The 17,490-nt window shown below is 36.9% G+C and overlaps 1 protein-coding gene across 10 annotated transcripts in view; it reads left to right on the plus strand.

The window, feature by feature from the left end:
- Positions 1–17,490, plus strand: part of LOC102219226 (rap1 GTPase-activating protein 1) — a 120,696-nt gene that overhangs the window by 61,132 nt on the left and 42,074 nt on the right. For 6 of the 10 annotated variants that reach the window (XM_023325425.1, XM_023325424.1, XM_023325419.1 and 3 more), the window contains exon 2: positions 1,201–1,236. Coding sequence is in view for 5 of the 10 variants with exons in the window: in XM_023325419.1 (XP_023181187.1) it covers positions 1,201–1,236 (36 nt within the window). In the remaining 5 variants the exon portion in view is untranslated. Of the gene's footprint in view, positions 1–950; positions 967–1,200; positions 1,237–6,929; positions 7,012–13,558; positions 13,738–17,490 lie in introns of those variants that run through there. The other 4 variants (XM_023325426.1, XM_023325429.1, XM_023325431.1 and 1 more) reach the window with 3 other exon arrangements.

Below are 17,490 nucleotides of genomic sequence, written 5' to 3' on the forward strand. Positions count from 1 at the left end.
TGCTCACATGGCCTAGGTTAGTTTAGTCAGATATTTGAAAACATTATATTTTGTGTATATTTTATTCAAATTTTGTGCTTTATCCATAGGACCTGTTTTGTCCCTCTTCTCAAGAATTACTGAAATATCAAAAATATTCCTAGCTAAGATCAATGATTTGTATGCTGCTAAGCATGTGTCACATTTTTTATAGAGATTTTTGTCATTTAGGAAGCAAACAAAAGCAGTCTATTTGCACAGGTCTAAAATAAGAATGTCAGGAGAGTTGCTCTAATTATCCGGATGGTATTTTCATTTTACTACTTTGTCAATAAATGGCTTCCGTGCCTTTGTAAGCATTGACTCTGAATGAGCTTTGTAATTATTTGAATTGTTGCCCCTGGGGAGGATGGCAGTGGCAGTGATTATTTGTAGATTAATTATCCACAGCCAGTGTCTGTTTTTGTTCAATTTTAAAGATCAGTTCTACCGGAGGAGGCATTATTGTAAGAGTGACATCCCTCCAAAATACAGACCTGCTGAGCAAGTGGAGGAAGCATACTCTGGCATCCTCTTATATTGACCTTATTTCCTGCTTTGAATTTCAATATTTCTCTTATTCATTGTACATATCAGTTTATCTTACAACGTAACAATGTTGCACGATTTCTGTAATTAATTCCTCCACATATTTGAGATGTAGATTAAATTTTCATGTATGCTTTACTTTGATTTTCTAATCTTGATGATATTTCGATTAAAACTGCTGCGTTTCCTTCCATTTAATCATATCTACACTCCGACAGTCTGCCTCCCTGCAGCTGCCAGGCACCACTTACCGTGTTTGAAACAGTCCCACTCTGGCTCTACTGAGCCTGTAGCTGGCAGGCAGAGGCGTGGTGGAGAGAGGAAATAGGATATATGGAAAGCGTATTCCTCTGGCTTCGTGTCACGTTCCTCGCGTACAACATGTATTGCAATCTACCGGTAAAAAATATATACTGGCTTTAAAATGATCATGATTTATGCAAAATTGTGTGGGGCAAAAATGAGTCCTTATGTTCAAATGCTCACATTTGATTGATACATTTGCAGAAAGCTTCCTTTTTTTTTAGTGTTTTTTCTCTATTGCACTTAAATACGACTAAAAAACAAAGACCTAGAGTTTGATGACAGGAGGTATTTATAAGGAAAATTAAAAATTTCTTTCTTTCTGTCTAGAGTTGACAAGAGCTTCTCCAGGACCAGAACCACATGGTGAGTCATTTGTCTTTAAAACTAATATACATAACAGAATTGGGTTTCATGCTTCAGTGGCTGCAAATATTTTCTTGCAATGTTGTAGTTATCAATGTCATCTATTTTTATGTGTCCATTTTAAAATTAGATGAAGTCATCACAAATTTTACATCGATGCTGCATCCTGCTTTATTTTTGTCTTGGTCACCTTGATGTTGCTTACTTCTCGCTTCACTGTACCAAAGCAAAATAAAATTTTTATTTAACTAATGCGTATTTTAATTGTGATGTCTTGTGATTTAGCCAGAAAAAAACTCATAATATCATAGTATTTTTTCCCCTATCCCTATCCTGGGAATGCCAGGATCCCTATTCCCAACTTGTCTTATTAAGAGTCTTATATGGGTGGGTTTGAAAATCTCAGCACAAAACTCAGTTGCCTTGACCAGAGATTGCACTGAGACTAAAGGCTGCTGGGACTAAAGCAGGTCTTTTGGAGGCTTTAGTGAATCCCCTACAGTGGATTCAGACGAGGTTCTCTTGAACCCAGCAAGAAAGTGATGCTTAGCACACATGCAGCGATGTCTGGAAGAAGAAAAAAGCCAAAATTAGCCAGCATTCTTCACACAGTCTTTTAACAGACACCAGCAGGTTATCAACTAAAATTCTTTGAACCCGATGCAGACTTGAGGCTTGTGTGGGTCTAGCTCATAAATGTAATCCTTAGCTGGCTATATAATGGATTATGGAGAATCGCCATTTATTTTAAAAATCATGAAATTGTCAGAAATTTATTGTTAGCTCCATTATGATACAAGCAATACACATGCAGTGAGCAGTACATCACTATGCATTCACAGCTTGACAGGATCATTAATGCCTTTACAATTAATCAGGAATTAATTCAAGATCCAGCTGAAAGTCTAACATAGAGATTTTGAAGGGACCATAGGAGAAGCATTTCTTGTGTGTATAAAGTGAAATTTGAAGTGTTAATTTGCACAACAAAATGCAAAAGTGTTTATTGTGTATTAAATAATTGTTATAGGTTGTAATTAAAAGTGGGGTCAGGCTCCTGAAAACACTTTGTTTTACTGTACTGACTGCATTTTTATTGTTATAAGTAATAAATTTCCAGTCGTCTGACGTTTTTATCTCAGGTTAGGTAATCTAAATTGATATTTTTTGTATTTTTAATTAGCTAAGAATTTATTGAGGAGGTTTCTGAGCAAAAATAAAATGAAGTGATATCCATTGTCACTGTTTGACTAAGCAAAAGGAGCACTGGAATAAGATTTTAAGTTGTCCATCTGTTAAATGCTTTGTCAGTGCCTTTAGGGATAAGACATCTAATTGTAATCTAAAATAGGCTTCGTCACAATGATCAGTTGATGACCTAGGTGTAGCTACTACAAAAGTGGATAAGAAAGTTTTACATTTTCCATTATAAGAACTTAAAACGACCAACCTTTTATCTCAAGAAGACTTTTTTGGGTGGGTGGGTAATGAGATTTCCACGTGAGCAAAAATGAATGTATGTTTGAAAAACTTTGTACTCTGATGACTTGACCTCTTTGCAATGTGTTGTTAGAAAAAGGAGAGAGAAGAGCTAGTAATATTCCTTATTCAGCAGGTAGTCTACCAGCATGGAAAGCCTGTGCAGGTGCAGAAACAGATGGATCGAGACAGGGTGCAAAAAAATGTGTGTGATGCCAGCTGGTCATGTAAATTACAAACCTCTGAAATCTCAATCTTCACGTGAATTCACAGCACTGGATTAATCCGATGCTATTTATATTCTTTTGCACTGCTAGCGTGGAATATTCAACCGATATTTAAGTAGTATGTCATTTGCAAGTGTCATTAAACATATTTTATGAAAATATTTTTAATGATGTAAATTGTCATCATTGTGGATGGCATCATGTCTTTTCAGGGATGTCCAAGAAATTTCTGTCAGCAGTCGACAACATAAATGTCCAATACAGAAATTACTCAAATTATCATCCACATAGTGTGCACTGTCTAACAAAGCAAAAACGTGTTTGTCTTTACCAGATGTTGCAGAAAAGGGAATAACTCAGGTCAGTTCAACTCTTCAAACCCACTGGGCCTTATGTTCAATATTACAGAGTTTTACAAAACTATTCATGCCTTACAACCTGTTTTTATTTTACATTTGGACACATTCTAACCATAGACTTTGGGGAATTTTCAAAATCTGAAAACGGGTGTATGCATTTGAATTTGATATCCCTAAATACAATGCAGTGCTACTACATGCCTTAAAAAGTCAAATAATTCATTAGAGTACACCTAAGGCAAAGCAAGGGGAGCACTGATCAGAGAAGCATCCAAGAAGTCCAGAGTGATAATTGAAGAGCAGCAGAGAGCCACATCTCAGGTGACAGAATCTGTTGACAGGACACAAAGTTATGCAGTTTGCTACAGTGACCTTTAGGAAACTGCTAATGGCAAGAAGAAGCTACTGTTCCAAAAAGTCATAAGAACACTCGCTTGGATTTTTATGATGCTTTTTTTTTTTTAATGTTGCTGTTTTTCAGGACTACATTGAATGAGCACTGAGCCAGCGTCAAGGGTCCCCTTTTGTAGCATTTCAACATTGCTTATTGTTTTGTAAATCACATTATTATGTAATTTGATATTATTTAAATGTGTTAACTATATTTCAAATAAACTAAGTTTCATACAAATGAGGTATATATCAAAACAGCTATCATAAGACTAGCTAAATGGTTTTTTTTGAAGGTATGCTTACCCATATGTAGATCAATTGGGTGGTTTATACACCATCTCCTCTACTGTCTTACCAACTGTTGAACATTTGTTAGCTCCCACACACTGATAAAATCAAACTCGTAAGCTGAACTGTTTACAGCTCGTACTTGAGATGGATATGATACATTTCTCTAGCTTATTGTTACTTGGAAGGATGTAAAGCACAGTAATCTACTGAAGGATTTTTGCCTTTTTGTTTACAAGTCTGTCATCTAGCTTGCCAGCAGCTGGAAAATTAGGCTTTGCTGATGTTATACATCAAATGGGCCATAAAATTAGACAAAAATGGACTCCTAATGAGTTTGAAAAGGACAATGGGAGGGCTTATTGGAAAGAGGAAATTGGAGATTTAAGGATGATTCATGTTCATCAGGAGAATACACCCTCGCACTCTAGCTGAATTTTATTATGAGGATTTCGGTTGCTCCATATTTCAAACAGGTCTGCAGCAGATGTTAACAGTATCTCAGAGCAGGGTTGTGCCATTGCTATCAATCCACAGCACAGATTGTAATCATTGCAGATTATAATCACTGAGTTATGATGCCAGCAGTTGTAGGCTGCATCGAAATAAAAAAAAAGATGAACCAACCAAGGCTCCTCGAGTTTAATTGTTTATGTTTTAGTAGGTAATTTATCTTCAATTCAGAGCAACTCCTTTAGCTGCAGCTCTCTGGAAAAAAAGTTGTTTTTGTTTTGGATCTCTCCATAACAGTTACTTTTTTTATTTCATATCTATTGAGCTATGGACATCACATGGGTGAGATTTATGGTAGCAGCTTCACACCACAGATTGTCGTTAAAAGTTGCTTTGCTGAATGCAACAACTTTATTGAGTGTTGTTCGGTGTTTTTAGCACAGCTTTAGCTCCCTCCATCACCATGTTTGAGCATTTGGTTTGTGCTGATGTAACTTCAGCTCCCCTGACTCATTTGATTAAAGAGATGCTGTTTGTAAAAGGTGTGAAAACACATCTTTGACTGTGCTAAACTGCTCACAGCACAGTGCTGCCAATTAAAAGGTAATTGCCTTAATTTCTTCCACTAACAGGGAGCTTATCTTTCTAACTCTTAAGCTGCTGCTGGATAAAGACCTTGACATTTATGCAATATTCTCCATTAAGACATTAGCATGAGAGAGAACAAGCATAATCATAATTTATTATGGCGAAAGACGCTGTCAGTGAGTTAGAGATCATCTAATTTTATTGGCTTAGATTGACTTTGACGTTCACTTCCAAGAGGCTTTGTTTTAGGCTTTGGTGATATGCAGGGGCGCAGCTGGAAGTTGTATCTGTTGCTTTGCAGCCAGAAACATAAGCCTGAGCCAGCATTTTGACAGACTTGAGAACCTGAGTGTTAATGAAGTGGTCCTCTGCCTTTTAAAGAAGAGAGAGTTAACTGGAGAGGCATCTAATTAGGCATGTGTGCTACTTCAAACGGCTGTTAATGATCATTTCCATCTTAATGGAAGGGAGTCAGTGTCACGAGTAGGTAGTAAATGGATAAACCGGAGCCATCTGTTGCTTAGTGGATGAACTAGATATTTGTGTGTGAGGTTTCTTGGCTTTGCTGTAATTGGGATACACTTTTTACATCTGTAATACCAACCAAGAGCCAACATGTTTCATAAATGACATGATAGCAAACTAAAAAGGCAGTCAGTGTGGTCTGTTGTATCAGACTCTCTTGCTGACTGGATAGTTTGGATTTCGTCTCAGAGATGTTCACTTGGATGGATATCTAGTGACTTGGCAGACCGCTAAATCTAACTAAATTAATATTAATGGTATATTCATAAATCAACTTACCTCAAACCACAGAGTTTCCACTTTGCTGCAGATTATCTAGAGCATCATTTTCATTTGCGGATATGCAGTGCATATAGCACCATCCAATTATTCAGTGTGTTAGTTTGAGTGGTTTCCATTCAGTAGTGCAAAGGGAACTTAGTACCAAGTAAAAGTACAAGTATTCAGAATAAAAATCATCTTTAATGGCTGAGACAGTGTATACAAACAAGTTATTTGACCTTGGTTTTGGGTGCTCACAGTGTAGACTTGTAAAGTCTACATACATAACCTGCAAATATGCTTATTTTATTTCACATCTGAGTAACTGACAACTCAAGCTGTAAGGTGTTTGTTGTGTTCATCAGAGAGACAGCCTGGGGGAAGATACTGTCTCTCTGGCAACTGCTTTATGCAAAAAGTAGTGCCAACCTGATATGTTGCATATGCTGTAAACAGAGGTGTTGCTGAAAGCATGTTGGTGTCTTAGTTGGTCACTACTTCAAATTAATAGCTCCAAAGAAATTGCGAAGCCCAAAATCTGTTCCCAAATATGTTTTGACAGCAATGCTATTCTTAAAGAGTCTTTTTCAATATACTGTAATATTATTAAATAGCTATTGACTCTAATTTTCCCACAGTGCAATGTGTGACTCATAGGGTAACTTATGTTTTTATTGTAGCAGAAATGTCACCTTGAGTTGCATTTCTGAATGTCATTGTCCTCCTTTAGCCCAAGACAATAAAGGCACTCTTTCATATTAAATTTTAAGAAAATGTATTTAAACACCTAACTTTTAAGAAAGTAATCAAATAAATATTAGTTGCAATCAGCTAATTAAACTGGATACGTTTGGTTTGAATAAATGCCAGGGAATGAAGAAAGAAACAGAGTGATGTAAATATTCCTTTTTAACCTGTGCCAAAGTATATGTTTGAAGTACATCTGATGAGAATATCTTAAGTATAATAGAGTTTTTATTTAGTTTTTTTTTTTAAAGAAAGAGTTGAAAACAAGATTGCAGTTTCTTTCCATAAATATTAATTTGACTTTTTGTCCTTTTATTTTGCTTGGAGGATATCTGAATGCTATTCTGAACAAGGAAAGAAACCTGGCTGCAAGCCCTTGGAGTGTGTCCCACTTTTGGTGTGTTCAGCCTGGAAGTCGGTCTGCATCTGGATTTGCTCTTGTGGGTGGCACTAAGGTCAGAGCCGCAGAGTTATAAAGGCCCTTCTGGCCAACCAGGTCTAAAGCAGATGGAGATATTCTGCTGCTCGCTTCACCTGCCTCGTTAAATATAAAATAACCATATAATCAAAAGATTAGATTGCTAAAAGAAAAAAAAGAACCAACAACAATAGAAAACATTGTGAAGCACTTTGTGATATAGACATTTTTGAAAATACTGATCATGATCCTACACAGACACTTCTTCTCCACAATTATCTGTCTGGAAATTCCAATAGAACTTTATGAAGTAGCTAAATATGGCTATTGTAATTATGATAAGCCTCACTGCCATAAGGCCTCATTACTTCCAAGCTAAAAAGAAATGCACCAGTTAGATATTTCTCGCCATTAAACCAAGAGCAAAAGAAAATAGCAGTAGCATTAATGACATATCATCACACTTAGGTTTTTGCTTAGTCTCACTTGCCCATTGTCATTTATGACAACTGCTAACCAAATTGTTCTTTATATCTTCAAGTATCTCTAGGCTTTTATTTATGAAGCATAACAATTTCATTTGTGGCTAATTTTCTGTCTTCATGAAATGTAACCAGTATAACAATGTAAGTTTATAATTGTTTTGTATGTGATCAGACTTACCAAATTCAGCAATGATTATTGCCTTCACTAAATGTTTCTACTTATAAAATAAATATTTTGGGTATTTTTATCTTACAAATGTTGGTCACATTTAAAAAATTGTCTTCAGCCCTTGTTTTCTGCATGCATGCCAATGAGCCTTTCTTGCTCACGTTATTTCCTACTTGTTTTGGGTTTTCACTCCGCAGTCACTGTTGCCACTTGGAGCAGCAGGAAACCTCACTATATCAAGCCACATAATAACTTTAATCAGCTAAATAGTCACAGGGACTCTCAGAAATGCAGCACAGAGGGGTTTCATTCAATCAACCTACTAATGAGTCACAAAGCTTGTTTTTATTTTCCAAATACGTAGTAAGTTTGTATAGTATTTTAAGAAAGCTAAAGCATTTCTACAAGAGAAGGACAATTTTACATTTCTACCCATCACTTCCTGCAGTAGATCTAGCAAGAATCTTCAAATAATGACAATCTAAAGATATAAACATGTTTGTTCTCTTTTGTAAACTTGAGCTCAGTAAATAATTTTTACAGAAAGTCATGTTAAAATTTATGCTGCAGATTTGCACATAGTATGTTTAGCTCATTTGAACTGTTTGACTCCAATCAGAGATATTGTGCTAGTTTGCCTACATTGAATAAAAGAAATGAGAACCCAAGTGAAGCGAGATAGTACATTTTCCAGATTAGAGGTTGCTCTGGAGCAAGAGTTGTATCAGTCAAGAAATATCATAAAGAAGAAAAATCACTGGTGATATATTGTGTTCAGCTACCTAATTTTCAATGAACTTGCAGAAACTTTCGACCTTGGTTTGGAAGTCTGTGGTCAGTTTCTGATAGTTTCAGGGTGGTCTGCTCTGCCAGCGAAGTGCACAGCGGAGCAGAGACACATACTGTGTAAATACAAGGTGATAGAGACAGCTGTGTTGCATGAAGCGGCAACACCAAAAAGGCTTGTCTACAAAGTCATTAATATTCATCTGCTTGGCAACTACCAGAGCATGAAGACATAGCATCATTAGTGATTAGCTTCTTCTCGGCTGCAGATGGTAACTCTTTGGTTCACATCAGTCGGTACGAATTAATACCATGAAGAGAAAAAGATGTAGCAGGATCAACTAATATGAAAAACTGTGTGACTTATAGTCCATTAAATACAGTTATAAGCACCAGGTTATCCATCCCATTTTTGTGTCCTTATTGTCCCCGAGAAAGGCGTACAACACATTAGCAGTGTTTCTGACTGGGGTCAAGTTTTCACAGTAAACCTTTGGTTGGTGCAATACTGAAAAAAGACACTAATGACAGCTTAGTTGCCATAACTGGCTCATTAAACTATGACGGGTCATGACCAATGACAGAGATACTTCCATTAAATATAACACAATGACAATGAACCAGAATAATTTCCTGCTGAAATGAAGTAGCACTTGCTGCTCATTTCTTATTTAGCCTAACAGTTAAAGATTACGCTTGCTGTAAATCTGAAACATCGCTTTTTATTTTTAAAGATAGTTACAATCACTGTTTAATTAAGGATTAAACAGAATTATGAATGAGCAACATGCTCTCACCAATGAGCCATCCAGATGGAGAGTCTAGGTTCAGGTCTAGACTTCTAAAACCAGTTGCAAGCCATAAGAACTCCAAGTAAAGACAGCATCAAATGAGATTCTGTGTCTGCTGACAACGTTTTATTGGAGAAAAAAAAAATCCCTCTCTAGGCATCTTTTAAGGCAATGATTAGAGTGAAAGACCAAGTCCTCCTCAAGAAGGCTACTCATGTTAATTAGTCTTTGCTGGAGAGTCATCTGATTGCTTACAACTCTCTTTTTTTGTCTGTCTCTACAGAATCTTCTGTGAGACGCATCAGAGCTTGCATATTTTCATTGTTTATCACCCGAAAGCTTAATTTATGTATTGCTGGATTCATTTTACTTTTAAAGAATCAGCGTGTTACATCACAAGTCTTATGTGGTTGCTTGTTATTGCTAATATGTTTGGTGTATTACACACAGGACCATTTGATCATGGGGATCAGCTCATCTTGCTAATTTTAGAAGTTATTTTATTGGGAACTTGCATAAAACATAAACAAAATAAAAGGAAATATTTAAATAAATTTGGATGTGTAAAAAACATGGTAATTTGAATATCAGAAAAAATACATCAGAAAAGCTTATAAAGTTTAAAGAGTACCATTCCATTCATATTTCAAAGCTCCAGTGTGGCATTGAGCCTGCTGGAAGTGCAACATTATAACTATTTGATTGCTGTAGTTATGATGTAAGAATATTAAGCCACATGAAATAATTATAATGTTCATAAATCAACCAACTCCTGAAAAAGAACAGCCTAAAGGATAAATCGTCTTCCTTCCCATTGAGTGATTTCTATTACGTTCTGAAAGAAGAACCACAATATGTCTGTATAGACTTAGCATTGCAATTTATTTTTGAATGAACAGCTAATGAATTATTAATTATGAAGAACCAATGAGCAGCTGTAGCCCATAAACTTCAGGAGTGAAGTTTATGAGTGCTTGGTGGTTCATTTGGTAAAGTGCTTGCATTGTGCAAGAAACTTAAACAAGAAAAACATTCAAAATACTAAAAAACTGGTTAAAAAGCAAAAAATGTACCAGGAGTTTTTAACTACAGTAGTTACTTATTTAGGGTCTAGATTACCAAGATTTTATAGGCGTCTTCAGAGACCCCAGGGGACAGTCTTATTGACATCTGTAAAAGGAGACCTTAGAAATGGGAGATGTTTGCAATCTCTGTAACTTTTTTCTTCTGTATTCTGGCTGCCTAAAGAGGACAAATGCTTAAAAAAAATCTGGTTTGATGCTAGGCTTTTACATGTTCTGTACGCTGCTTAGTTTGGGTGTAGGTGGTTTTAATTTGCATTTTGTGCTTCTATATTACTCTGCATCCTACACATAACATTTTTACCAACACTTTGGAGATAAGTAGTTAAAGACTGAGCAATAAAAAGTCCCCCACTCCGTTGCATTCTTTGTGGTTTTGTTTTCTTAACTTTCGAAACTTGGAATGTTCTCAGTTTTATTTTTAGGTGGGCCATCAGTTGGTTTGCTTGTACATTTTGCCTTTGGAAGCTTCTGCTGGTGTTCACTCACTTCATTCTATCCTGGCATATTTCAGAAAACTTGTTCCTAAAGCTTTTGGCTTATTTTTGCCTTCTTGCTTTTGTTTTCCACTTGATTTCAGTTATTAATGTTTAGTTTATTTTCTATGGTGTTATTTAAGTTTTAGTCTTTCTGTTGTGCATTGTCATGCCCTCATCCTCTGTTTTTTTCTTTGATTGTTACTTCTTTGACGTCTGCATTGGTACTGATATTTTATTTGAATTCTCTCTTAGACTGTGTGTAAACATTAAACTCCATTTTTCTAAGGAAAGGAGTGTGAGTAGAAAAGGAAGCAGACAGTCACAGTGAAAGAGGGGGACAAACAGAGGAGTAACGCTAACTAAATAAAAAGTATTTACTTCAGAGAAGTCTAATCTTAACCCACATATATTTGCTTCTCCAATTAAAAAATGTTTAATATGACAATCATGATTTTCTGTATAGCAATCTAAAAAAAAGACAGATAATCTACAGAGATATCACCCTTCTTCTGTAATGGTTTGACAAACATTTGCTCTCCCCATGATAACCAAGATTTGCTCTTTCATCATCTGATCCTTCCTTTTGGCAAGGAAGAGAATTGAAACAGCCAGAGAAAGGTGTTGACCGTACTTAACCTGCATGTGTCATGCGCTCCCTCTCCGCTGTTAAACTGTGTCCAGGTTATCCCAGTACACGCGGGATATCTTTCTGTGGTGACTGGTTGAGCAGCTTACCTGGGACCTGTGTGCTGGGAGACACAGCGTGGATTAACTCAAGCAGCCACTGAAGCAGCAAATGAAAGGATAACAGGCTCTCTGTGTTTCTTTCACTTCCACAAGTGTATGATTAAATTCTTTTGATTTGATTTGCTTCATACACAAATTTGTGTTGATTGCCAACAGATATATGAATACTTTGGCTCACATTCACTGTTTGGTTTCTTGTTATTCAAGAAGCATAGAGTAATAACTTCATTGATTTGTAGTGTGGAAAGGGATACAGGGCCATTTCTAAGACTTTGTGATTCCATCGATCCATAGTAAGAGACATTGTTTACAAATCGAGAAAACAATGAACCATGGTGAATCTTGCCATGACTGGCCAACCTAATAATTACTTCAACAGTTCTTTAACAACTCATCTAAGAGGTCCCAGAAAACCTAATTCAACATTTACAATAGATAACCACATGACTCTTTTACCTCAGTTAAGGCCAGTGGTCATGATTTAACAAAAAAAGAGAGACTGGGCAAATCCGGCAGACACATGAGACAAAGACGGAACTTATTGAAATGTGTGGGTTGCATTGAAACAACAGAGAATTTTAGAGAAATATCATCATACCAAAACGCGGCGATGATTGTATAACAGTCTGAGCTTGCTTTTCTGCATTAAGACCTGGACAACTTGCCATAATTGATGAAGCCTTCAAACCTTCAAGAGACTCCACCGCCACAATGATGAAGGTCTTGGAGTGGACTAGTCAAAGTACATACTTAATCAGACTGAGCTACTGTGACATGCTCAAAACCCCTCAACTGTGGAAAAATTAAAACCGTTCAGCCAACAAGAGCATTTCAAAAACTACTAAAAATACAGTAACATATTCTTATTGCATGTATGCCTTTTATTTACTTCAAATTTGTAAAAATGCTCACTGCTGAATCCTACAAAGTTCGTCATCGTGACAGGAAAGGCTAACACTTTAAGAAACAGACATTGGAGGAGGAAATATATGACTTGACTATAAACATAATTCCTCTGTTACAGTTGTTTTAATCTATATGTGATTAGATGTCAGGTTTATGTTGTCTTTTAAATGTTTGTTTTGATCAAAGCAGATGAGGCACAGAGCTAAAACACCTTTTTATGACGTTGAGTCAGATTTTCAACATGGATGACACATTCTGAATAATCACTTCATCTGGGAATGTCAAGTTACCTCTCAAAACTAAAATTCTTCTGTTTATGTCTTCCATTTGTATGTTAGTTTTAATTAAACTGGATCTAGACAAATAAGTAAATTTGAAATGCAATCATTTACCAGCGAATACTGTTGTGTTTGGAGTAGATTCCAGCAATGCTTGTTATTCAACTCTTTTGTGATTGTATGCATAATGCCTAGTAATGTATTTGACTCTTCTATGTTCATGCAGAAAAAGATCAGGCTTCTCGCCAAAGAGGAAAATGTGATTACTCTGTAATACACTGCACAACTCCGACCTATGCTCATTCCTCTGCGAGCTGAGCAAGTCATTTTCCCCATTATGTGCGAGTGTGCTACAAAATCTGCAACATTTGAGAGCTTCTCAGCTCGCTGCCTGCCACTAATGTGTCAAAGGGACAATGGGGTGTTTAGGCTCATTTCAGTAGAAGGGGTTTTATGATGTTGAAACAAGTTGTCAGAGAGAGGCAGATGATGACACAGAAATCTGATGTCTGCATCCTCCCAGCAAATGAGGTTATGTTTTTTTTGTTGTCTTTTTTTAAACTTTGCTTCCAAACATGGATTTCTCTGCAGTCTTGTCTTACTGAATGAGCAAATTCTGCAATTAACAAGCAGGCTCACTGAGGCAAAGGAACAGCTAGAGCTTGGATGTGCGTCTCTCTGTCACAAACAGATCAAGAGAAAAGACAGGATGTGCAGATGGAAACATAAGAGAGACAGAGAAGAAAGCGCTTGTGACCGCCTTAGATTAAAAAGCAGCAGCAGCAGCAGCAGCAGCAGCAGCAGCGTGAACGCAAGCATGTGAGGAGAGGCTGAGAGAGGGAGAGAGGAAAACGGAGAGGAGAAGACGAAGAGGGGAGGGCTGCTCTCAGCATCATCTGACAGGCGAGAAGCTGATCTCGACAGCAGGTGTTGGAGGATAGAGAGGCTGAGCCAGACGCAGGGAGTGAGCGATACGTGGACAAGCACCAAGTTATTGAAGAGGGAAGGCTGAGCTGTGAGTGAAGTAGCACCAGAGACAGGTGAGCATGGAGAGATATATGAAAGAGTGCACTGCCTTTGTGGGGATAAACTGCTGATGATGGAAGACGGATGAATTGAGCCGAACTCATGACAAGACTTGACAGATAAAGGAGGAACTGACGGGACAGACGCCGCTCAAAAGATTGTGCCTCTTGTACAACTCTGCTGATCAGCTCAGATCTCTTCATCCCACTGGGTGCCACTCTGAATGCTGAACTTTCTCTATGTGCCTGCTGCTGTTGTCCACACAGGAAGTAGACGTCTTTTATCTCGAGTAAATGACTCTGCTTTCATTGTGCATTAGCTGCTGGACTTGATTAGATTAGTTGCTCTGTACTAAGTGGACCTGCAAAGCATAGGGGTTTATGTGTGTAGTTGCGAACAATCAAACAATGTCTGTGTGCGTCTGTCTGGGGGCGTGTGTGTGTGTGTGTGTGTGCCACTTAGTGCCCACGTCTTTGTTGGACTAGGAGAAGAAAAAGATGCATCAGGGCAAAATATTCTTCCTAAAGCAAAACTGTGATCTAATTATTATTTGGGCTCAGTATACATAATGAATCCTAGATATGCAAGCCCAGGGCAAGAATGTCATAACAATGCAGTGAAACCTGACGTTGTTACAAAGAGAATGAACTGGAGATATGCATACTTTCTTGTGAGCACTTGAACTTAATTGAGCCTCATTTGCCTCATAAATCAATGATTAGTAAGCCGAAAATGTGCCAGAAAGTCTGCAAAGTTTGTGTTTTGCCAAAGTAAAGCCTCCCATTAGTCATTCTGGCTTAACTCAGAGATGTTTCGTTTGGTGACATTGATAAAAGAAGTGGGTGATGACAACAACCTTGGATTTTTAGCGAAACACTCCAAAACACAGGCAGCAGTCATGTTCTCAAATTAAGACAGGAAGCAAATTGTTGTTTCCTCCTGTGGTGTGGGTGATAGTTGTGTAGATTTTGGTGTTTTTGTAGAGTAATTTGCATTGAAAACCCATTTCATGAAAACTACTTCCTTTTTCAAATACTGCACTGAGAAAAAACATGTTATAAGGACCTCCACTGATAATCCTCACCTTATAATAAGTGTATAACCCAAGTTTTCCTGTTGCAATATTTCCCAGTTGGTGGTAGCATTGACTCAGATGTTGCTTTTAATGACAAACAAGAAATGCTGTTTATGACAACATTACATTCTCAACATTAATGGATGTTAAATATCCGTTAACATTTCAGTTTTTGTGATCTTAAAAAACAAGACCATAGAAGAAAATTCTAAAACTTCTGCAACAAAACAGTTTTTGAGAGAATTTCCCAGGATAGTGTGACATTTATCCTGTGCAATTCAACAGAAAAGCAAAGAAATCTGTTAGAAGGAAAAACAAGAGTATAAAAACTGCGATAAACTGAATCTGGCTTATATACTGTTGAGTATTCAAGGATTCACCAATTTGTGGATATTTTTGTGGAACATTATTCTTAAAATATTTGACTGTTTGAGATTTTATTGTTGCACATATATAAAATATTTGAAAGAAAATGCAGCTTGGGAAACAAATACTAATGGACATGCTACTTGACACACTATTGGCAGGCGTTTGTAAAGCAGTCAATCCTGGAGCGGCGCTTATTTCTCTGTCACTGATTCACTGTATCCCAAGGGCAAAAATAAGAAAGAGCAGGGATGTTTACATCTGCAACAGTGTCAAAATATTTTCCAATGTTAGTAATGATTTATATTACGGTATATTTGATGTTTGAACTATTAAAATGGGCAGTTTTAGGCATTTTTAGAGGGGCTCTCAATTATTTGAATATTTGCAGATTTTAGATATTTGCAGCGTTTACAGTACGTAACCCCTGCAAATATTGGGGGTCCACTGTAACCTGGTTGTGAAAATGTGCTTATCCAAACTAAAACAAATTTCTCCATGTCACATCACATAAAATCTTGGAAGCTATTAGATAGTGAGAACATCATATGCACACAGATTTAGTCATGCTCACTTGTTGATTCTGCATTGAACATTTCCAAAACCTTTTTTTTTCTTGCTTCTCTGTGTGATGCTAAGTATAAACTCCTCATTCATCTTTCCAGCAGACACCTAAATCAATTCACATTTTCATCCATCATAAACCATTAGGTTTTCCTCCAGAGAATTATGCACTCTCTACCTTGTTTTACTATGGCTGTGTTGTGGTGTGCTTGGCTCATGCTCTATGTTGTTTTTTGCCAAACCTATAGTTTTGAAGTATGACCTAAAACATCAGTTTGTGGTTCATGGGAACACAAAACATTTCTTCATAATGAGTTGGAAGAATCTCCTTAGTCCACAGATAGTGAGGAAGACAGGAAATTGTCGTTACATGACATACACAGCCAGTCAAATTTTTTCTGCATTGGTATCAGTTTTAAAGGTACTAAATGATGTAGTGTCTTTCTTTGGATAAGATGTCAAACAGCACAGGGGGTGAGCAGCATTTGTTACAGTCTTTGACACCCAAGTAACAAGAAGATCCTTGCAATCATCTTTGCTTACATTAGTGCATCAGACTTTAAATTAGACATTGACCTCAACGTCAGAATAGAGGTCTTAAGACTGAGATTTTCCTTTGGAGCTGGTAAAAAAAAAAGATACACAAGTGCCTTTTTCTTGCAGGTGTAACTGTTATTCATTTAGTTGGAAGTGTGAATTCATTTCAATTCAAGTTCAAAAATACTTTCTTGATACAAAAGATAAATTAAATGGTGTTGTACTCATATTAATCCAACTTTCTTCAAAGAGTTGTGATAGATGGTGATGGCTGTGGGTGAGTAGGATCTCCTGTAGCAGCTTGTATCAAAGCTGCTCCGAAGAAGCCTCTGACTGCAGACACTCTGTTGTTGTTAAGCCATCTGGATGCTCAATGTTGTCCATAATTTTCTTTATTTTATGAAGAATCCTTTGTTGCACCATTATCTCCAGTACTTCCACATTAGTTCCCAGAAACTACTCTGTATATTTATCAAGTTTTGAGCCTTTTTTAAGTCCCTGGTTCTGATGCTGCTGCTGCAACAGATGATGGCAAATGAGATTGCACTGTTCACAGCAGACATATAGAAAATAATATGCAACATCTGCAGTCGAGATGTATGGGAGATGGAGAAAAAGCTGATGACAGTTGGTGTAGTGCTTTGCAGTGTTGTATAAAGTACTGAAATCTAAGAGTCAAGTAAAAGTATCGGTACCTCTCCAAAATATGACTTTGGTAAAAGTCCAAGTCACTGACTGAAATGTTACTTGAGTTAAAGTCTTAAAGTATCTGAAACTTCTTGTACTTAAGTATGGAAATTGCTGTAAAAATGGATGTACTCAAGTAAGGTAATGAAAAGTACAAGTAAAACAAGGCAAATGCAGTTTGAATGACATTATTTATATTTTGGTAAACTTGTCAAATACACTTAAAATAATGTACCCAACCAAGTGCAGGCAAAATTAAACCTCCTAATAGATATACCTGCAGGCATCATTTAGTTAAGAAAATTAGGTGCTTTACCTATAGCACAAGGTTAACTTAACCTGCTTTACAACTGAACCAGCTTCTTAGTAAACCCTCCAGGACAGAAAATACAAAGTTTTTGTAAGCCTTAAGTTTTCCCTTCAAGTAAGGTCAGTGCTGAAAATGAGAAAAATAAATAGTACAGAAAATGCGGCCAACATGAAGAAAAAAAGCTGTTACGATTACTCTACTTCACAAATCAGTGAACCAGCCAATCCT

The sequence above is a fragment of the Xiphophorus maculatus genome, chromosome 20 (assembly GCF_002775205.1).
Source record: "Xiphophorus maculatus strain JP 163 A chromosome 20, X_maculatus-5.0-male, whole genome shotgun sequence".
NCBI classification, from domain to species: domain Eukaryota; kingdom Metazoa; phylum Chordata; class Actinopteri; order Cyprinodontiformes; family Poeciliidae; genus Xiphophorus; species Xiphophorus maculatus.